The sequence below is a fragment of the Aquila chrysaetos genome, chromosome 13 (genome assembly GCF_900496995.4).
Source record: "Aquila chrysaetos chrysaetos chromosome 13, bAquChr1.4, whole genome shotgun sequence".
NCBI lineage: Eukaryota > Metazoa > Chordata > Aves > Accipitriformes > Accipitridae > Aquila > Aquila chrysaetos.
Genome location: NC_044016.1, coordinates 40,671,659 through 40,693,741, shown reverse-complemented (window position 1 = coordinate 40,693,741; position 22,083 = coordinate 40,671,659). Strand labels below are relative to the sequence as shown.

Genomic DNA, 22,083 nt, shown 5'->3' with positions numbered 1-22,083 from the left:
CCCAGCGGCATTTTGATTGCTCTAAACTCTCTCGTGCCAGGCTCGGGATGCGCCGTCCCACGCAGCCCCGCTCCCAGCAACCCGATAGCTGGGGCCAGCAAACGAAAGCACCCAAACTACAGAGGGATGTGGCAAAAATGCATTCAGATATTTCAGAAATGTCCGAGGATGATGGCAACAGGCTCGAACAAGTGAGCCGGGAGCATCGGTCGGTGACCCTGAAAATGTCTCCCATGGCGGGTGCTGGTCCCTCAGGGATGGGGGAGCGGGTGGGGGAGCCCATTTGGGGCTGTTTACCTGCGATCCAGGTCTGAACCGTTCGGGGAGGAATCAGAACGCAAAGCTCCAGGTGGAGGACCTCTTTCCTGGGGGGACACGGAGATGAAACACTTCCCGGGTGAGGAAGGAGCCCCCCCCCCCCCCCACCTGCCACCAGATCCAGCATCCTTTGGACAGTGGGAGAAGGAGAAAATCTCCAAGAAATGCTGATTTGTGGGGTGATTAGAGAACGAGAAAAGCCCCACCAGCCCCTGCTAGCAGCAGCTTGAGGACAGAGTCAATGAATTATCGCGTTAAAACTTGCTGGCATCATGATGCAACCTGGTGCTGAGCTGGAACAAACACCCAGATTTATTCTGAATTTTTTTGGTCATGGCTGGCTTTGCACCAGCTCACGTATGATGTTTCAGGCAGAAGGTTCAGCCAAACTGAACACATCTGCTCTTTCACAGCTGGGATAATGCCGCCGCAAGCTCTGCATCCCCTGCTTTTGGGGGCTCAAAACCTCCCCACATTATATATATATATATATATATATATATATATGTTTTATAAATCCCCATCAGCATCGGCTCAGGGGGGAGACCCAGGAGAGTCCTGGCTTCCCAGTCACCTGGAACACAAAATTATTAGCAGCACCAAGCCTGCTGCATCCTCTCAAACCTGCTTTCAATCCCGTTTCGGCGGGACGGATCCAGGCTGCGTCTTTTAGCGGGGTTAGTGCCATCAGTGGCCGAGCGGATCCCATTGCAGGGGGTGGTTAGGAAGCGGTAGGGAATGCGAGAGAGGGTCCTGAGCTCTTTACTTACGGCTGAGGCAATGGGACCCCCCGTTTTGGGGCTGCGATGGCAGGGGTTCCATGGGAATCTTAATGACTGAGGAAGGTGGGAACTGGGGAAGAAAGCAGGGAAATTCGGTGAAGGCAGCACCTGGGTGGGCTCCAAGCCCACCTGGAGCACCCAAAGAGACCCAAAACCTCCAGAGGTGGGTGCATGAGGAGGAAGAGGAGGCTTTGCCTTCCTCTTCCCAAATAAACACTCAGCCCTTCTGCCCATGGAAGGGTCTGCAGCAGGGGGTTGCATGGACTAATGATGCTTTGCCATCGTATGATGGGTGCTGTACCCTCAGCCATGGGATTTTGGCTCTTCTCCCTAATGATTTCTTTTTTTCCATGATTTTCCAGCTGTCAGGGCAGTTTGAGCATCCCCTGGAGCCTCCGGCCAGCCCCTAAAGCATCACTTAAAGCCCCTCAATCAGCTGTTCCTATATATGCAGTGAAACACCACCATGAATCAAAGATCTTCATCCCAAACCCACCGACCTGGAGGTTTCGGTGGGACCTTTCCCACCCTGGCTGGTCCGGGATGCACTCGCCGTCCATGGGAGCACCCCACCCACCCTGCACCCACCTCCTCATCGCTGCTGCTATCTCCTTTGTTGCCTTTTTTCTTCTTCTTCTTGTCATCCTCCTTCTTCTTCTCCTTCTCGGGGATGATGTTGTCAATCCAGGCCAGGTCGTGTTGGGAGAAGACAAAATCCAGCAGCCGCCTCACCAGGATCAGGGCTAAAATCTAAGAGGGGAGAGATGCAAGAACAGGATCTGCAAGAGATCTCTCATCCCAAGACCTGGGGACCACCACGGGACCAAGCCCTGCTCGCCAAAATTTCCTTAAATCTCAAAAAAATCTTCTAAATGAGAGCAGCCCAGGGGATGGCCTTACCATGACGGGGAAGATGATGGCGGCCACGGTGGATTTGAGGATCCAGAGGATGGCCAGGCAGACGATCTGCACCAGTGTGAAGAGGTGGATGCGACGCAACGGCACGTGCCGGAGGAAGACGTAGTCGGGTTGGTGCTTGGCTGGCATGAGGAAGAGCTTGCAGCGGTCCCAAAACTGCGGTGGGATGAAGGCCAGCATTAGCCCTTGGCCCCATTCCCCAGGCTCCCAGGTTGCCCAGATAAACCCTCTTTAATCCCCAAAATGGGGAATCTAGGGCTTTTCGACGTTTCTCGAAGGGTTTTGGATGTCTGCTGTCCCATGCAGCTGGAAATACTGGATGCATGCAGATTTTCGGGTCAAAATCCCCCTTTTTGCTTCGGTGTAGGATCCCTTCATGGCCATTAAGGAGAAAGAGGAGGAGGAGCACTTACCTGGATGCCGTTCAGCGACGCAACGCCCATGTACAGAAAGACGCCGTAAAGCACTGGCATAGGGATGTACTGGGGACATGGAAAAAACACGGCGCTTACCCCAAGGAAGGTGGCAGCTCATTCCCGAGGATGGGGACCAATGCTGGGGGCTATGGGGGGGGGGGGGAATCCAGCTTTTTCTTCCCAGGTCCCCAAACATCTGCAGGGAGGGAATGGGGATGAGGGAACAGGGATGTTTTACCTTCAGGATAGGGGCCAGGAAGACAGAAATCCCCGTCAACACAAAGACGATGATGCCAGTCACTCTCTGCTCCCTGGAACGGCGAGAGAAGCGGGATGAGGCCGTGCTGGCTGGACCCGCTGCTGTGTCTGGATTATCCCCCCACCCCAAGGAAGAGCACGGCCAAGCCTTCCTCACCTGACACCCAGGAACTGGGGCTGCTCCCCCGGGGCGCTGGTCTCTGTCTCCATCTTCAAGCTGTCGATGTGGGCGATGGAGATGACGGTGGCTGCCACGTACCAGGGCAGCCCCATGAAGGAGCAGACGGCCATGAGGATGCCCACCCAGAACAGGTCCAGGTGGTAACCTGCTGCTTTCTGCAACACAGCACCCAGGAGGGTCAGGGTGGGCAACACGACTCGTGAAGTTGTTCCTATATTCACCCCAGAGCCCAGCAAAGTGGGGTTTCCCCCCCAGTGCACCTCCTGAAACATCCCGCATCGCCACGGTGCACCCTGCATCACCCTGAAGCACCCTGTGTCACCCTGATGCACCCCACATCGCTATGGTGCACCCTGCATCGCCCTGATGCACCCCACGTCACCACAGTGCACCCTGCATCACCCTGGTACACCCATCATTGCTGTGGTGCACCCCACATTGCACTGATGTACCCCACATTGCCATAGTGCACCTTGCATCACCATGGTGCACCCCGCATCACCCTGAAGCACCCTGTATCACGGCACAGCACCCTGCATCATCCTGATGCACCCTGCATTGCCACGCTGCACCCTGCATCACCCCACACCATCCTGAAGCACCCCGCATCACCCTGATGCACCCCACTTTACCATGGTGCACCCTGCATCCCCCACAGTGCACCCGGCATCACCCATCATTGCTGCAGTGCACCCCACATTGCGCTGATGCACCCCACATCCCCCTGAAGCACACTGCATTGCTCTCGTACGCACTGCATCGCCCTGATGCACCCCACATTGCCACGCTGCACCCTGCATCCCCATGTAGTGCACCCCGCACTGCTGCAGCGCACCCCACATCACCATGCTACCTACAGCATTGGGTGAATTTCACACCCCGGAGGCTTTGTCACCCCAAAAATACAGCTTGGAAAGGAAAGGGCAAGCCCTTGCTTTGCACAGCATGCCAAGCCGGGGCAAAGCCCCAAAAGCGGGTGCTCGCAGGAATGCAGGCGGTACCCGATGCGATGCTGTGCCCCCGAGCACGGGACGAGTCCCCGCTCACCCGCAGCTTGTGCTCCTTCCTGTTGACGATGACGGCTGTGATCTGCTGGTCCATGAAGATGAGGATGGTGACAAGGAGGGCGGGCAGGGCGCTCGCCAGGTAAACCCACCACGGGTTCTTCCCGAAGGGAAACACGAACCACCCTCGGTCCACGCGGGTGGGCTGAGCAAGAAGAGAGGAGGTTTGAACACCACGGCCGAGCCCGGGCATGGGTCAGAGAGGGGGAAAAACCCAAGCGCTGACGTTTCGGGAAGCCCCACATCACCCCCGAACCTCTGAGCATCATCCCATCCCGTATCCATCCCTGAATGCCACCACCGCACATCGGTACCCGAATCACCCCCAGCATCCACGTGCCTCAACCCCCAGATTTTCCCAGATGCTCATCAGGAGTCCCCACATCACCAACAGCGATACCCTGGATGGGGGGAAGAGAAATTTTTGGCAACGCTTCCGGAAAGGGATTTTATTGCTTTTTTTTTACCTTAAAATCAGTAGGCACTTGGAGCTTTGGGGTGTTGAGTCCAAAAAGCACATCCAGCCCCACAAACATTAGTATGGACATAAAGATAGAGAAATCGCTAATAAGTTTACGCAGCTGCCAGGAGTGAGAGAAAGAGAAGAGGGGGGAAAAAAACAACAAAAAAAGGAAGGAAGAAAAGTCATAGCATTAGAATATTCCCCCAGAAAAGACAAAGTAGCTTATAAGAAGGTGCCCGGACACCGCAGGAGCCGCGATTTTCCCCGAAAACCGGAGAGGAGCTGGAAAGAGAGCATGGGCGGAGAGGTGAGGGGTCCCCGCCGGTGTGGCCGAACCTTGATGATACTGGGGATATGGAGCTTAGGGGTGTCCAGTCCGAAACAGGCATCCACTCCGCAGAAGAGCAGGATGGAGAAGACATTGGAAAAATCAGCAATGAAAGCCCTGACCTAGAGGCAAGATGGGGAAATGGGGGTGGAAAGGGTAATTAATGGGATGGAGAGGTTAATTAATGGGATGGAGAGGTTTGCCTCTGCTTCAGCATCCTTCCCTGGGCTTTCGAGCTCCGCTCACCCACAAATAACCCGGGTATAACCCACAAAATGCAAATTTTTTCCCCTTTGCATCGCAAGGGGTTGGGTTATTCAGCATGCAAGAGCCAAATCAGCGGCTAAAAGCTCGAGGATGATTCCCCTAATTGCTACCGATGTCTCCTAGAAATATAGATTTATTTTTCTGGAGCATTTTGCATCTAGCAAGAGACCAACAGCTCCCATTTTTCCTACCTTTTGGAAAAGAGAAGGGCAAAACCCGGCACTTTCCTTACCTTGGTGGGGAAATAGCGGCTGAATTTGAATTTTTTCAGGGTCAAGGTCATGGAGTAGGTCCCAAAGAAGAGGATGAAGGACATAAGGGCCAGGTCGGGCACGAATTTACAGGACTTCCCCACTAAGCTGCCACCGTATTTGAGACATTCCTTCTTACTCAGCTGAGTCCAGTCCAGAGCTGTTAGGTTAATAGCATTGTACTGGGGAGAAACCCCCCCCCCCCCCAAAGCAAAATTAGCATTTTATGCACTTGTAGCAGGCAAGGAAACGGGTATTTCCCAGCCAAATAAAGCAAAATCAGCATTTTTAGCAACTGCAGCATGCAAGGGAAGGGGTATTTCCTGGCCAAAACCCCCAGATTAGTATTTTAAGTAATTGCAGCATGCAAGGAAAGGGCTATTTCCCAGGGCTGCTGCCACCGGGAGCCCCATAACCACAGGAAAACCCCGGAGCTGCTATTAATTTGGGGAAAAAAGTGAGGATTTGGTGCTGCCGAGCCCAACTGTGAACCCAAATCAAGGCAAATCCCACGTTTCCCTCATTCTGAGCTGGTGCGTGTTGCTCCCCGGATGTAGAAGTCCCTGGGATTTGCCCGCCCTCATCCCAAATTTCCCGTCGGGATGAGCAAACCCGCTTACCAGAGAAACGTTAGTGGTGTTTGGTGCCATTGGAGCTGAAGCATCAAACAAGGTCGCGTTGGCTGCGGGAAAGGAGTTTGTTATTGAGGTTTTTGGCTAATACCGAGGTTTCGGTATTAAAAGCAGCCGGGCTTCGCCCAGAGCGGCATGGCTCAGCCCGGCTGGCATAAAAGCAAACGCAGGGGGTCGAGCACGTCCTCCGAGAGCCGCGCGGGGATCGGCATCCCGAGGGCGGACTGGGATTTGGGGAGAAAACCCCCAATTTCTAACCCCGCAGCGACTTCTCCCTGATTAATCCCATGCGCCAGCGGAGAACACGGCTTCTCCTTTGGCAGCTTCTCCCTCCAGGGCTGGCGAGTGCCGGGGGAGGGGAGGAAGTATTTCTAGGAGCTTCCCAGCTCCTAAAATTTTCAGGAGCTTCCTGGGGAAGCCGCCGGCAGCAGGGTCGAGCATCCCAACACCCGCGTCTTAAAACGAGGAGGGTAGAAGACTGAAAAAGTAGCCTGTTATTTTTGGAGAGGTGGCACCCAATCATGCCCAATTTGTATTTTTTATTTGTTTTTTTTTTATTTTTTAAAATATTTTAGGGGTGTTTTGGTGTCTCACTGCAAAAAAATCCATCCTTTCTAGCCCCGGCACCTTCTCTTCCAGTGCAAAAAGTGGCTCCGCTCGGCTCTTCGGGTGACGCAGCTCCGTGGCTTCAGGAGCACCCATGTTCTTTATGGGTGCCCCTAAGCGTGATCTGGGACTGCTCTGCCCCCCCTCTTCCCTCCGGTCCATCCTCTTCCTGCACCAAGTGGGAATTTCGGCTGCCCCGACCTGCCGCCTCCATCCCCGGCGCCGAGAATTAATGAAGGAGAAGCGATTGCTGGGTTAGAAGAAGAGAACCCGGGGCTGCCGAAACCGGGCTCCAGGAAATGGCGCTGGCAAACCCAGCGTTAAAAACATTTTTTTTTTTTTTTTCTCCTCATAACCTTTTATTTTTCCAGAAACCAGCCTTATTTGTGATTTCTATAACTTAAAGGGTAGCATACCACTGGTGGTATTTTACAAGAGGACACCTAAGGGCTCTACATAAACCCTTTTAGCAGAGCAGAGACAAAAGTAAAATACATGGAAAAAAATAACAACAAAACCCCCACATGGGGGAAGAGTATCAAATATTAAAATAGTTTTAATATTTAGAAGGTGATACTCACTTGAGATTGAAATCAGCCCAAATTGATGTGTGCAGCAGAGACAAATATGGTACAAATCAGTTATAATAATCAAAAATCAGAACGAATTAAAAAAAAAAGATTTAAAAAAAAGGATGTAGGGGGGAATAAACATAATTTCTCAATATCTAGAGGAATGGAAAATCCAATGCGGACACCGCTGCCTTGGGTGCCCGGGGCAGTGAGGGCAAGGAATGGGGCTGGGTTGCAAAGAGGTTTAAGGTTTTTGGGGTGCAAATGCCTCTCGGCTGCCCGGGGTTTGCTTGGGATGGGGGCTTGGAAAAGGGGGAGACCTCCCTGGAGGCTAAAGGCTTCGTCTTCCTCCTGCATTAAGCCACGGCGGTGGGTGCTGCCGGGCAGATGCCGGCACACACAGGTGGATGGAGGTGGTCACGGTCCCGTTCGGGATATTTCAGCCCCCGGGGATTGCATTGGGCACTGGGCTTCGCTTTCCTGCAGGTCAAATTTGGGAGGGTTTTGGTTTGGAAAGGATTGTGTCGACTCCAGGTGTCCCCCACTGCTTGCGGGGCTTTCAAAATCCAATGGGAACCGGTCACTCAGTGTGTGGTTGATAAACAGAAATTGAGGAAAAAACAAAATTAAAGCAAAAAAATGTTTTTTCCATCGTGGTAGGTAAGAACTCTTCTTGCAATGACAGATATATTGAGAACACATTGTGTGGCAGATCTTAGATGCTTTTATTTCTGGGGAGAGCTTCACCATCACACCTCTCTTCCTCCTCTGTCTGCAGCTGATACTCCCCAAAATTCTTAGCATTTAGACTTTTTAAGTAAATTCAGCTCGTCTGAGAGCAGGCAGTGGCTGCAATTAGCCCAAAGCGAAGATCTCCGCTCCCTTCCAGGTGGCCGTGGGAGCATCTGAGCTGCACGATTCGGACCAGGGATCATCCAGTATGTCTATCCAAGAGCAAAACCAGTGGAGCCGTCAAAAGACCATCTGCTCAGAGCCCGACGGCCTCTCCTTTTTGAAAAGGAGTTAGAAAGAGGAGAAAAAACAGTCCAAGGAGGTTTCCACACCCAGCTGGGACATCCTGGGGCGTCCCAGACACTAGGGAGGACAAAACCCCTCCAGCATATTTTCTGGAGAATAAGTTTCCATTCGCAGCAGGCTGGTATTAATGATCTAAAATGTCTTTTTTTTTTTTTTTCCATATTTCCTTTTTATCCATCCAGGTGTGGCTGCTCCAGGCTGAGGCCCCAGCTCTCTGGCACCGTTCACCATGTCCTGGCAAGCACTGACGTGTTCATCCATGGGGGACAAGGCTTTTCTTCCATCTTGCCCAAAAACACCTTCAGAGGAGGAGGACGAGGTCCCTCCACCCCACACTGACAGGGTAGCTGCCTCCTTCCATGTCCTCAGCCAACGATCCAGCGGCATTTATCCACAGCGGGACCCCCCCCCCCCCTTCATCTTCCCCATCTGGCACCGAAAAAGATGTGTACTCACCTGGGTCAGGAGCAATGCACTCGCACTTGTACATGGTCACGTAGTCGGGCTTGAAGTCCGAATTGATGGGATAGTACTTAAAGGCTCCGATCATCTTCTTGATGGCGTCGTAGATGAAGATGAAGCTGATGAGGGTGGAGAAGCCTTCTTCTGTGAAGCGGGTGATGTACTTTATAATGAAGCTGGCGTCAGTGGCCACCAGGATAAGGCACTGTAGGGCAGAGTGCAAGCCAATCCAGAGGCGAAACTCCATGTAGTCGATGCCGTTGCCTCTGAAAGCGGGGACAAGGCGAGAGCAGCCCCCTGAATGCACGCCATGGGCTGGAGGACAGCTCCCATCCCAGTATGGATGGGTCCCAGTTCCCCCCAGCATTGCCCAGCACCTACTTGCTGAAGTCAAAGAGCAGCTTCTCGAAGATGAGGATGGGGCCGGTGCTGCTGAGGATGATGAGCGGCTGCCCAGCGAAGAGGCAAAACATGGATCCTGCCATCGCCGTGCCGAGGAAGCTCTCCATGACGCCCTGAGGATGGATCAAATCCAGCGTTATGGTGATGCTGTACCACGTTACATCCCCATGGATACCCCTGATGGAGACGGGAATTAAGGACTTCTGCTTGGACCCATATAGGATTGTTGGGACCGTGTCCCCTTGCTCCTGGCATTGCCATTGAGATGGGTTTTCCCATCCTGCAGGTATTTCAGGACTCCCAGTCCCACTTGGCAATGAATTTCCATCCCCAGCATTAAAGCTTGGCATGGCACAAGGAGAGTAAAACCCATCCCAACCCGTCCCATCCCACCCTGTCCCATCCCATCCCTACTTGCTGTCCCCAAGCCAACGTGACCCCCTCTCCTTGGACTCAACCTGGTAGTTGTCTGTAGCATCCCCAAGCAAGCCCCCAAACGTGATGGCATTGGTGATGCAGCCCAGGTAGATGAACAAGATAGCAGAGATGGACTGGATATGAAAGCCTTCATAGAAGTCGCTCGGGAACCAGGGCAGCTTCCTCTTGATATCCAAATAGAGGCCACCGCAAAACCTGGAGAGACACCACCAAGGACCAGATGCACGTGCCTTCCACCAAAATAGATACGGTGCTGCGCAAAAGCCTGCGCCCAAAAGGATTTCACCCCTCCGTGCCCCAGGAGACCACGGGGTGAGCCAGCAGGAGATGTTGATGGGTGCTGGGGTGCTGCTCACCTGCCGGTCCACGCGAGCTCTTCCCCGATTTCATGAACTTCAGGCATCTCCCCATCGTCGCTGCCTCCTCCGCCACCCCCGGCGCCCGCCCCACCAGCCGTGCCGTTCATCTGCCCCACTTCGTTCAGTGAGAAAACTGATTTCCTGTGGGAGAGAGCCATCGGCATCGGCCACGGCACCTGCCCTACCAAGCCGGTCCTGATGCAGGGACCATGAGCAAGGCCATGGTGTAGCTCTCCATCTGCACTAGAGCTTGGGTTTTGGGGTGAATTTGGAAAGATCAAGAGCTGGATTCGCTCAACCTAGGTGGTTAACGAAGATTTTTGCAGTGGAAACGGCTTTGAGCTGATCTGGGGGCAAAATCTGCTGAAAAAGCAGCATTTCTGGAAAATTTGCACAGATTCTTTCTAGGGATGAAGGGAAGCAAAGCTGCTCTCCTCCTCCAGTATCTCCAAAACAGGAGAGATGGGGATGGCCACAGGGCTGGGGCCGGCCCCACGCCTCCCACCTACCTCTTCTCAGCTGAGGGCACTTTTTTGGGTGGCTCAATCCTAATGTTGGGGTCCCACTCGCCGGGCGGCAGGACGATGACTTCATCCAGAAACTCATCTATGCCGGCGATCAGGTCTTCTCTATCCCGGGCTTTGTAGGCAACGTCGCTGAAGAGCTGGGGGTCAAGAGAGGAGAGGTGTCAGCCCAGGAACAGCGTCCAGCACGCACACATCCCGTGTCTTTATAAGATCTTAAAGCTCATTCGTTTGGGCAATAGGATGAAAATTGCTTTTTTTTCTTGGCTCTGAGCAAGGGGGTTCCTAGCGAGGGCCGGGTGTTGCATCTACTCACATCATCCACCATGAGGGTTGCGATGGCTCTGCCGATCTCATTGTAAGATTTGGCTTTTCCCGCGGGACCAAGGAGAATAAAGAGGAACCTGGGAAGGGAAAGGCACAGAGTTGGCAACCTTAAACCACTGGCACCCGCGTTGTGAGACCACTCGTGCTTCGGACCTGAAGGAACTGCGCTCACCTGGTGGGGACGGGCACCTCCGTCACCCCTCCCAGCATCGTCGCCTGGAGGAGCCGCACGAAAGCCACAAAGGGCTTCTCCAGGAACTCCACTTCTCCCACCAGCACGTTGGAGGCCTCTGCATCCTTTGGGATCTTCTTGATGAACTTGTTCTTCAGCTGTTGGAAAGACAAGGGTGGGAAAGGGAGCAATTGCCAAAATTTGGCTTTTCCCCCTCTTTTCCACACCCTGAACGCAAAAGCTGAAGCCGCAGGCTCAAACCTCTTGATCTGTGATGGTCGCAGGACTCCCAGAGGTGGGGATTCAAGAGCCGTATCCAAGAATAAACCAGCAAGAATTCATAAAGCTGAATTTCTTCATTATTCACAACCATCACTAAGACCGAGATTAACTCGAAATCACACTCTTGGTGCTCCGTAACACAGTGAGCAACCGGGTGGTTTGCAAAAGGTGCTTTGCAGCATTGGGGTCTACGTCAGGAAAACCCTGTGCAATCCCCCTGCAGAAAATCTGAGCCAAAAAATACGGATCCTGGAGCAAGCCAGCATGCATTTTTACAAGTCTGTTTCCAGCCCCAGGCTCCCCCAAGACCCTATATAATGCAGAAACACCGCTTGGAACTGTGCACGGGGGATGTTTTTGTAGCTTATTTTCCCCCAATCTCATCCTTGGAGCAGGAACAAATAATGGAAGTAGGAAACCTCGTTCATGGATTTGTTCCCCGGGTCTCTTCTCCCCTGCAGCTCTTTCATTACTAGTCTAAAAGGGTTCAATACCAACCCAGGCAGGGTGTTATTATAATCTATATGCCAGCATGAGGGGAGGCATGTGAGCTGGGCAGCAAGCTCTCCCCTTTCTAATCTTTTAAACCCAAATGGAAAAAAAAATAATAATAATAAAGCAACTCCTCCAATGCAGCTTGGAATAAGCAAGAGCAGGAGTTAACAGTGACCACTAAGCTTCATGTAACACTTAAAAAGTCCCTTTGTAGTGGGCCTAATAGGGCGATTAAACCTAAATGCTTTGCATATTTTGGGATTAACCCTCCGCACCCCACTGCTGGAGGCTGATATTTGGGGTTCGTTAGTGGGCAGTTGGCTTGCTTTATTGCAGCTCTAATTTAGGAAGGTGCCCTCGAAACCTTCTGCCTCCCTGATATTGTGGCAGCCCCGTCCCGTGGCTCCCAGCAACACGTGAACTTCCATCCTTCGCTTTCCCCTAAACTGCATCACCCCAGGTAAGCCCAGCAAGGACATCCCTGGGGAAAAGCAAGCTGTTATCCTGTACTGTCCCCTACAAACCCACCTTTCGTTTAATTTTCCCTTAGGTTTATGCTGAAATCACGCACAAATAGAAAAAAAGCAAAGCCCATATAATGCATCAACAGTTCCCAGCTGAATAGCCTTGATATTGGGATGGGGACGGGACATGTAGCAAAAGAACAGCACAAAAGCCTCTTGATCCATCGCATCGCCAAGCAGAGATCTGCCCACGAACTGCCCGAGCAGCCTGACCTCCTTCTCAGCTCTCCCATGCAAAGCAAACCAGGGGGGAAAAGCCCCCGACAGACTCTCAGCTGAGCTTTGCATTAAGAAATCCCACGTCCATCACGCTGCAAACGGAGGGAAAAATGGAACCTGCCTCTATATTTACAGACCGTTATCTCGAGAGCTGTATTCACGTTTGCGGACCCAAGTGCTTGGCTGGGATTTACCCACGGCAACCTGCCCTTACCCAGCCAAGCAAAGGCTCTTTTAGAATCCCTGCATTCTTCCAAGCACCTTTCCTTTCCTACCTAAAGATTTGAAGGAATTTTTTTCCCCACCCTAAGGATCTCAAGCTACATCAGCATCCTCGCATATCCCTCATTCTGTGTTCAATTTGCAAGCACAGGTACTATTTCTGGGACAGCTTCCCCATGAGTTAGCAGGGATCAATACATGTATTAATTTCCCTAATTAGGAATCTGTGTGGTTATTGACCAAGCAAAGCTGCACAAGGCTCACATGGACCTTAACAACCACAGAGCCCCCCGCCCCATCGTGGGTTGCGTCGGAGATGCTCCTCACAGCATTGCAATAAAGTTTTGGGGGGTGATTACCTGGTCGGTGCTCGGCGTGTCTGAGATGTCGTTCATGCTTCGACTCTGCGCGTGACCTGATGGAGATAAGAGGGAGAAGGTGAGAAAACCGACCCGTGATACGCAACCAAATTTCAGCCCCACGTGCAAGGAGAAAACGTGGTGGGAGGACTTCAGCGCAAAGGAAAAAAAAATTTTTTATTATAGCTGGCTTTGCAAACCAGGTGCAATGAGATGAAAACCCAAGAATATGAGTTTTTCTGATATCAGTCACCCTGTGGTTACACCAACCACATCTCATTTATGGCTGTGGTGGGACCCCTTGTAATTGCAATCGCCCACCCTCATATTGCAACCTCATCTTTTTTTTTGTCTTGCTTCTTTTAGGACCGTTTTTGCCTCCCCGCCACCCTCCCCGGCTTACGCAAGCGGCCGTAGCTCGCGCTCTGCCGCATCCGCAGGTCCTCGGTGGAGCGGTGGAAGGCGGCACCGGCGGCCGGGCTCCGGACGGGGCTGCGGGCTGCGGGAAAGGAGACGTTAGAAGAGATGCAGGTGCCATGGGGAACCGTTGGGTGATGCTGAAGGCAAGAGGCCGGGCTGAAAAGCAGCTGCCCAGCACAGACGTGAACCTTCCAGTGCTGATACGCCAGCAGTTTGCCTTTCCCTCCCACTCTCATTTGCGCTTTTATCCCACCCATAGTCATTTTCCCATTAGCAAAGGATAAATGGCCTTAACCCAAGTCTTCCCGCTGCAGAGGCTCCGTGCAAGGAGCCTGCACCACCCCACGGCCCACCAATGCTCTCTTTGAGGCTATAAATAGGTTCAGAAGTGCAATTTCTGTTACCTGGGAATACCCAACACTTCAGCTTTTTAATCTCATAATTCTCCAAAGAAACCTACACTGGAAATTTGCTGTGAACTTCTCACTTCAAAATATTTACATTGGCCACCACCAAGTTTCACGTTAACGTTTCTCCTCCCTAAACTGGTGATGAGTCCCATTTTTCACCTCAGATGTTTACACTGAATTACTTCACTATAAAGACTTCCCTTTCCCCCCATGCATTTTCTGTGTTAAGCCCAGCATTTTCTCAGAAAACCTCCTGAATTCCAAAACCTGTGTTTTCCTTTTGGAAAACCATCTGGACCAGTTTTGTTGAGCTGCTCTGCATCTCTCTGAGACAGCAGCTGCAACCACAGCATCTATCATCTTTTTTGTTTTGTTTTGTTAAACCCGCTAAAAATAATTATGAAATTCCCACTGGCCATGACCCTATTTTCAATGTGCCGGTGCCATTTATTCCAATATCACAGAGTTGCCGTTGGCACAAGAAATGTGACGGACCCCTCTGCTCCTGCCAACGACCATCTTTTCCTTGGTGTCCCTGTTTGCAAACTCAAAGCAATGCCATCGTCTCAGCAAGGAATCAGAAACACAAAAGATGCCCCTATTTTCCCTATCTACAGGGACTAACCACCACATTTCCAAGTCCTGTTCCATTTTGAGAGCTTCTGGGCAAACGTTAGCTCAAATATCTAGTCCTCCAATGTGGATGATGGCTGCCTTGAAACCTGGGGATGCCCACAGGGTGGCAATATTGCTTATTGATGGCCTCTTCCATGTGTGCTCTGAGCTCGGGTGCTGCTGTTTCTGGCTACCCGGGGAGCAGCCGAAGCCCGGCAAATCCCGGGCTCCACCAAATGACCTCTGTTTAAACCTAAGTAAATAATCTAGCGTGAAAACAAACAAATGCCCTTTTATAATGGCTCAAAAATAGGCAGGTTCAACAGTGGAGCAGACTGGATTTGTCTGTAGGCTGCTCTGCCAGAAAGCCCCTTGGCCAAGCGACCGCCAACGCCGTTGTCCCTCACACAACGCCATTGTCCATCTCAGCAGACATCTCCTTGGCCTCTGGCTCCCAATGACCCCCCACCCTTAAAGCCACCAGTGGCAGAGCTTTTGGGGTCTTTCTCAATGCAGTAAATAGTTGGGTGCCCCAAAAGGTTGGGTTTCCCCTTTTCATTCTCCTGAGATCTTCCTCCCCGCGGGCTTGCTCACCAAAGTCTCAAGGATGCAACTAGGCACAGGTTGGACCCCAAGGACTCACTTGTGTTGGAGGAGACGGACTTGCCGATGTCAGCCAAAGACCGGTGGATTGGCTTCTTGGTTTGGTGACGGTGTTTCCTGAGGAGCACGTAGCTTATCTTCTCCCGCAGCTCCGGCTTGAGCAGACCGTCCTCAATCTGCTTCTCAATGACATCGTCTGCAAGCACCAAACAAGGGAGGTGCATGGGTTACCCCACTGCAAACCCTCCCAGAAAGCTTAAGATAACAACACTTATTGAACCAAGTTGATGACTCTCAACTCCTGTCTTTGCTTATTCCTGTGCAAGTTGGTTTATAGTTGCATGTAGCAAGTAAATGCATCTAAATCCGTTCCCAGCACTTCAGGACGTGGAGAAAAAGCCATCCGAAACCACTGATACCCACTGGCTCCTACCTATAATCTGGGGCAAAGAGTAGCCATCTAAGTCCAGGAGCACCGTTCCCGTCTGTAGACACGTCCGCAGCTCAAACAGGCTGTGCAAAGACAACGTGGACACATGGGGCTTGCTCCACCTTTCACCGCCTTCTTCCACCTTTTCTTCAAACTTTATCCACCTGAAATGACAGCAGCAACCATGGGGATGGGCACGGGGTGGGGATGGTGTATGAGAAGAGAAGAGAATTGCTTTTCCTGTGGAGTTGCCCTTCTGCAGGCGGCTTTGGAAGCCTGAATTAAATTATCCTGCAAAGTTTTTGCTTGTTATTCAGGATGGGAATGGAGAAATCAAGTAATGTCATTAGACGAAGTGCTGCTTGCATGGTTACAGAGCGGAGCAAAACCTCTCGGCTCCATCACTGAACTCAACCCTGCAGATTTCACCCTCCTCAAATTGCTCCTGCGAGATTTGGGCAGTTTGCCCGTGGAGCTGACCTTGCCTTAGCCAGGATCCGCACCCACATGGACCAGCCGTGCACGCAAGAAAGCAAAAACCCAGGGCGCTGCAAATGTCTTTTTAATTTCTTAGCAATGCTCAGACTTCAGCCTGGGTGCTTCATTCCCACAGTGGGAGACGAGAGGGTTTGCAAGCCCTTGGAAATCAGCCCTTCCACCTCCATTCCTTATTTTTACAAACCAAAGACTTCAGAGCAAATTCAGGAACATTGACTGATTTCTCCCAGCTCCCCGGGAACGGGGCTCGGGCTCTGGGGAGGGCAGGGAGCTCCCAGCAAGACGTCAATTTGGGGAAGAAAGCTGCTTTTCCTTTACAGGAGGTTTGCAGGCTCTATGGATTAGCCTTCACAGGGCTTAACCTTACAACTTTTAACTGGTACAACTGGGATTTGGGCTCCTGCCGCCGCAGAGGGCACAGACGGAAAGGATGTAGGAGGAGAAGGGTTTTTGGAAATAGCTGATGGCTCCCGAATGCTGCAGGGGAAGGGTGGGGAAAGTCTGGGATTGTATTGGCTGCTGGGGGTGCATTAAGATGCTGCTGCAAAGAGAAAATGCCATGTGTCCCTACTAAAAAAGCCCGAAAATATCGTCTGGGAGTGCCAGGAATGGTCTTGTGCTGGGGACAAAACCCCAGCACATCCAAAAATAAAAAATTTGGCCCTAGTGCCCATCAACCCAAAGCTCTCCACCCCGATTTTTTTGCAGAAACCCCTTCTCCAGCCCTTTAAACAACACTGCTTTTACTGGGAGGAAATTCAAGCTTCCCGCCATAGCACCCACTAAGCCCCGTTGGTGCTCGCCCAAAGCCGATTAGGTCGCTTTTCTTTCTTTTTTGCCCCGTCTTCCTGCCGAAAGTGGGTTATTAGCGTGCAGACAGGGTGACAGCTTGGGGTGGCGTGCGGGTCTCAAGGCACGTTTCCAGCAACGCCTCTGCCCCAGGACCAGCATCCCACGATACTTTCGCCAAGGCTACAGCAAAACCCCATCTCCCTGCCGTGCTCAGCTGCTTTATTTCCATTTCTTTCCATTTCTTGCGGATTTAGCTGCAGGTAGCACTGCTCCCACCGAGGAGCTGCTCTCCTGCGGCTAAAGAGGCTGAACCGCTCCTCGCCAGAGAGCGGAAATCCGGGACTTGAGAAACCTCCGTCCTCCCGGAGGGAATTTGGAAACCTCCATCTCCCTGATGAAAATCCCAATACAAGTGCTGATTTTCCGCTTTCCAAGCTTTTTGGGGAGTGGGGAGGGATGAGTAGATACAGACCTATGCAAAATTGGGGGTTGAAAAATAAAGGATTTTAGCAATAGCTTCCCTGGGCTGCTGTGTTTTTAGCAGGGACACCAACCAGGAGGATGCTTAAGAACTTTCTAAATTTTTGGTGATGCAAATAACCAGCCAAGAGATAGGAGGAGCACCTTCAGGGCCTGATCCTGCTCACTCCCCATTCCTCGGGCAAACCTCCACACCCAGACTCAGAAATCCCGCATGTGCTACTGAAAAGAAAGGGCTTGGGATGCCATGAGCATCCCTGACTTCCTTCCCAAATGTCCCCCCAAAAACCCCAACCCTACTAGCCCTTACACAGCCGAGGCTAGGAAGAGAAAAACCCACTAGGATTTGAGATTTTTCCCTTGGATAAGCTCCTAATTCAATAAAGCGAACACCACTTGCAACTCCTCTAATACTTTTATTAAATATGTAGTGGGTGGGGTTTTATTATTATTATTGCTTGAGGGGTGGGAGAAGTTTAACTCTTGGCCTTATCAGCAAAATTTGGGGGGGGGGAAGACTGGGGAAAATGTTCTTTATGTCCCCTATTCCCATTTCCCAGCTCTCTGCTCTAATTCTCCAGTTTCCCAGCATGTTACGCCAGTTTTTTTCACCCTCCCAGCCCTTTCTGCAAGGCTTTGCTCTCATGCTACAACTGGGAATGGGAAAAACCCCAGCTCTGGGGTCGATCCAACCTGGGGAGATGCTGGACAAGATAGGAAATCTTCCTCCCTTCTTCCTCCTCCTCCTCCTCGGCAGGCCGCACGGGCCATGCAAAGCCCCCCAAAACACCATGTTTTCTCCATTTCCCTAATTCAAGCATGGCTTTTTTAACCTCATTAAAAATGATGCTCATTCCCTGACCCCGTTTCCACCCAGGGATATTTAGGGGGGGGATCTTTTCAACTCAAAGCCTCACCTGGCTGACTCTTTCCACTCCATCTCCTCGCCGTCGTGCTGCAGCGTGTCCATCTCCGTGAAGAGCGTGGGGTTGGGAGGCTCATCGTCTTCCCCCAAGATGTAGCGAAGGCGTTCGGCAGCTGGTGACACTGCCGGGGGGAAGGAAAAAAGAGGTTTACCATCGGCTGGAGACAACATGATCCTGTGCCATTCCCATATGGAAAGCTCCGGAGGGGTAAAAAGGGATCTGTAGGGCTATTTAGGATCCTGGGGTCAAAAAAGGAGATTTTGAGGGAAATTACAAAGGTGAGAGACATTGAGGAGTGGGGAAACTCTAAGTAGTTGTGTCCCAAAATGCCTGTGCAAAGAGATACGGAATGCTGGCGGAAAGGATGAGTGGAGACTGCATAGCAGCTAGGAAGGGAATATATAGGTCCTGGCTGGGAATTGAGGAATGTGGCCACCCCTATATACAATTCCCCTTCCAGGAGCATTATGTGCCCCATTTCCATAGAGTATCCCACACTTTTCCCTACCACAGAGCCTGTTTTTGCCAGGTTAGAGCTGCCTGCCACCAGCAACCAAATCCTTACTGTCTCTGACACTGCGCATCAGGATGCATGAGTACTCAGCACACATTTTCCCACTGGATCCCCGAGGGGAACGTGTATCATTTGAGGGGAATAATACAAATTTACCATTTCTGCAGGAAAAATCCAGCTTCTTGCTGCAAATAACCAGCCAGGCTGGGGAGGGCACTTAGTGCCTCCTGCTCCCCACAGTGTGTTTCGGGAAGGGGAGCGGTGACATGTCACCCCCCTGCAAACCTCCAGACTGATGGGAAAAGGGGTTTTCATCGTTGGTGCATTCCCTGCAGCCACGGGAGGGTGATGGACCTGCCCTCTCCACCTGAAAAAAAGCCGGGCTGGGTTTTCTTTTAACCTTCTCCATCTTCCTGTGTCTTTCTAGCAAAGCCTCCTAATTTTGGTCGCAGGGAGGAATCAAACACCAGGGTATGAACCTGGACGTGGCATGGATGGGACCGCTCCCCAGTTGGACCATTATTCAAACAAGAGGTTAAAATCAGCCCTACTCCAGGCTCTGTGGAAATGGTGTATTTTTAATAAAATCTTGGGTCTTAGCCCTCTCCTAATACAGCAGGAGTTAATCCATCTCGGAAAATGTCTTTGCTAGCAGAATCTTTCTGTTCTCAAACCCAGGAATAAGAAAGTTGGGTGATACGGTACGCAAAAAAGCAGGTAATTAAATTGCTGTGCACAAGCGGCGGAAAAACCAGGAATATTGCCCTGTCCCCTCACCAAAGGAGACGAAACCCAAGTCGCGGCGGCCGTGAAAGAATAGGATGTCCCTTGCGCTCTAGGCTGAGCCTGCTTAACTGCTTAAGCCCTTTAAGCCTCACCAGCAGGACTAAAGCCCTGTTGTCAAGTCCTCCTTCCACTTCCATAAGCTTCATTATTATGATTATTAAGATTATTAATATTCCTGTTAATTTTAGAGCTGGGCTACATGCCTGGAGGGCTTCAGGCTCTTTAAGCCTAAGTGCTGTTCGCGTAAGAGGGGATGAAATCGGTGCAATACCAGTAACCCCCCGCCCCCAGCCTCACGCCGTCTGCTTTGCTCTGCAGCCCAAACCTTGAATTTCCTGCAAAACCCCAAACTCGCTGCAAAAGCAATAAGCTGGACCACAAAAAAAGGGAATTTGCTGGGAATAGCCACCTCGGGTGGGATCTCTGGATGCATTTGTAAAAAAAGGAGAATTTGCAATTTTGCAGGAGGTGGTGGCGGAGGGGTTAGAGCTTTGCAAATCCTCGACTTGGTGGTTGCTGCTCCCAGCTCTGCCCGAATTCCCGCCTCGGGTGCTTAAGAACGGGTCCCTCCTGCTTCGACCTGCCGGAGGGTCCCCCCAGCAACTCGTTTTGGGGTGTCGGGGCTGTGACACTCTTTAACCGCTAGAAACCACAAAAAATAAAGAAAAGCTTGCACATAAAGAGCTTTTTGGGGATTTTTAAGCTTTTTTTCCCCATCGTCCGCCAGTTTAAGGAATAAAACTATCTCTCAACACATAACATGTGCTTCCCGGCAGCAGCTGCCTCTCCCCGCCGCTCACTGACCCGAGCAAAGAGCCGGTTGCTAAACCAACAATGCTGGGGCTTGGCTACGCAGCCAAAATTCATGGGATTTATTCACCTGGAGGACCCTTTCGTGCCCGGGAAAGCACCCAGCCCGGCATCTGGTTACAACCCAGTTCTGGGTGATTTTTATTTTTTTTTTCCTCCTGGAAATATGATCCAGCACCTAAATTAATCCCAGGAAGCAGCAGGTATTCGCTTAGGAGGATATACTGTATAGCGGTGTCCAGGGCTTGGCACCTCTGGGAAACGCAAGAGTAAAAATGCTGCAGCGACACTGGCCAAAACCCACAAAGCCACCCTAAAATTGGCATCTATTTCTTGCAAGACACAGTTCAACAGGTGCCCAGAGCAGATCTGTACCTCCCCGAACCAGCTTTTATGATGGGAAAACACTCAAAGCTGCAATTCCTGCTTTACACCCATCAAACCTCCACTGTGATTTCAGCCATGCTGGGTTCCGAATCAAGCCCAGAGCTGCAGAATTAGCTCAGCAGTAACGCTGGTGATAATATAGGATAATTTTGTGTACACAAGAACCTACATTTCCGCGGGTCATCGGACAGGACAGACCAGTCGCACTGATTTATACCCCCTTTAATTTGAGGTGCACAGAGCCCTTCACACCCCAACTTTGATCGAGCAGTAAAACCTCGCCTAGCAATGCTTTCCCAAACGAAAAATCCCACTCTGGCCACAGGTACAATTAAAAAAGATGATAAAACGGGGGATGGGGGAATGCGGTACTGCCTGGGCTTTGCAGTCCAGCTGGGCATCAGGACTGAGCCTTATTGAAGGCTCTGGCTCGTTAACCATCCGCTGCCGTGGTCCTTCTGAACACGCGACAGCCTTTCCCCAGGGTTTCATGGCTCAGAAGGGTCCCCTCCCTCCCCAAAAAAGAGGAAACTGGGGTGCACATCCCATGGGATTAGATGCTCCATTCCTGTTCAAGAAACCCCCAGGTCTGGGAGACTTTTCTCCTTCCAAATATCATCTTTTCTGCTTCCTTGCTGCTGGGGAGCAGTGGAAGCTGATACAGTTCCCCCCCCCCCTTATATTTTTGGGGTGAGCTTTGGAGCTTGGAGCCCTGAGCGAGCTCTCAACCCAACCCCATGCAGGCTCCCAAGTTGCTTTAACAAGGGAGAAGCAAAGCCAAAAAAAAAAAGGAGCCTTTCTTCCCCTCCAGCTCCCCCCGCCACGGACGCCAAAGAGCGATGGAAATAACTTACCTGGAATTGTTTCCATTTTTTCCCCCATTTCTTCCTGGCTAAACCAAACCTTCGCTGCACAGTACAAAAAAAAAAAAAAAACCAAACCCCCAAACTTCCTCCTTTATCCACTCAGGCTTGTTAAACTCCCAAGGCTTAAGGAGCAGATTATAGAGAATATAAAGCACTTTCCTTTCCCTTTGGCTCTCATGACGGGAAGTTACCAAATCAAACGGGATGCGTGTAGGAGAGGTGAGCGCTTTGGGTGGCAGCGGGATGGCGTGAGTGAGAAAGGGGAGGGAGGGAGAGGTGGGAGGACAGAAATCAAAGGTTTGGAGTTATTTTGTGGAGGGTTTCTGTTTCTCAGCCGGAACGAGGTGGGAAAACCCCCTCCAAGCTCAGGGCAGAGAATTTTTCTGGGAAAAAACGCCCCAGTGAGGGATATTTCCTGGGGGAAAGCGGGGCTGCTGTAGAGTTGAGGCTTTTTGGGGTGTTTTTCCTCCATAAAATGACTTTGCACCCCCCCCAAACCAGCCCAGTGTTAGATCCCGGTGGCATTCATCGCCTGCAGAAAGGAGGGGACGTGGTCCCGCTCGCACCGCCACTGAAGGCATGAAGGAGCTGCAAGTAAAGCCCGTTGCAAATAAAAAACCTCTCCCCATAAAAAAAAAAAAAAAAAAAAAAAAAGGAAAACTTCTCC

The 22,083-nt window shown here is 51.4% G+C and overlaps 1 protein-coding gene across 8 annotated transcripts in view; it reads right to left on the bottom strand.

The window, feature by feature from the left end:
* The window catches only part of SLC4A5 (solute carrier family 4 member 5), a 28,660-nt gene that overhangs the window by 2,625 nt on the left and 3,952 nt on the right, over positions 1-22,083 (bottom strand). For 3 of the 8 annotated variants that reach the window (XM_030036119.2, XM_030036118.2, XM_030036120.1), the window contains 22 exons: positions 18,045-18,174; positions 15,361-15,521; positions 14,968-15,123; positions 13,283-13,378; positions 12,880-12,935; positions 10,779-10,936; positions 10,596-10,683; positions 10,265-10,419; positions 9,753-9,896; positions 9,417-9,591; positions 8,938-9,071; positions 8,551-8,822; positions 5,867-5,928; positions 5,228-5,428; positions 4,405-4,518; positions 3,921-4,082; positions 2,850-3,028; positions 2,673-2,745; positions 2,432-2,500; positions 2,001-2,174; positions 1,689-1,850; positions 298-365 (listed from right to left, as the gene is read on the bottom strand). In XM_030036119.2, coding sequence (XP_029891979.1) covers positions 298-365; positions 1,689-1,850; positions 2,001-2,174; positions 2,432-2,500; positions 2,673-2,745; positions 2,850-3,028; positions 3,921-4,082; positions 4,405-4,518; positions 5,228-5,428; positions 5,867-5,928; positions 8,551-8,822; positions 8,938-9,071; positions 9,417-9,591; positions 9,753-9,896; positions 10,265-10,419; positions 10,596-10,683; positions 10,779-10,936; positions 12,880-12,935; positions 13,283-13,378; positions 14,968-15,123; positions 15,361-15,521; positions 18,045-18,174 — 2,989 coding nt within the window. Of the gene's footprint in view, positions 1-297; positions 366-1,088; positions 1,171-1,688; positions 1,851-2,000; positions 2,175-2,431; positions 2,501-2,672; positions 2,746-2,849; positions 3,029-3,920; positions 4,083-4,404; positions 4,519-4,736; positions 4,851-5,227; positions 5,429-5,866; positions 5,929-8,550; positions 8,823-8,937; positions 9,072-9,416; positions 9,592-9,752; positions 9,897-10,264; positions 10,420-10,595; positions 10,684-10,778; positions 10,937-12,879; positions 12,936-13,282; positions 13,379-14,967; positions 15,124-15,360; positions 15,522-18,044; positions 18,175-21,404; positions 22,031-22,083 lie in introns of those variants that run through there. The other 5 variants (XM_030036125.2, XM_030036127.2, XM_030036121.2 and 2 more) reach the window with 5 other exon arrangements.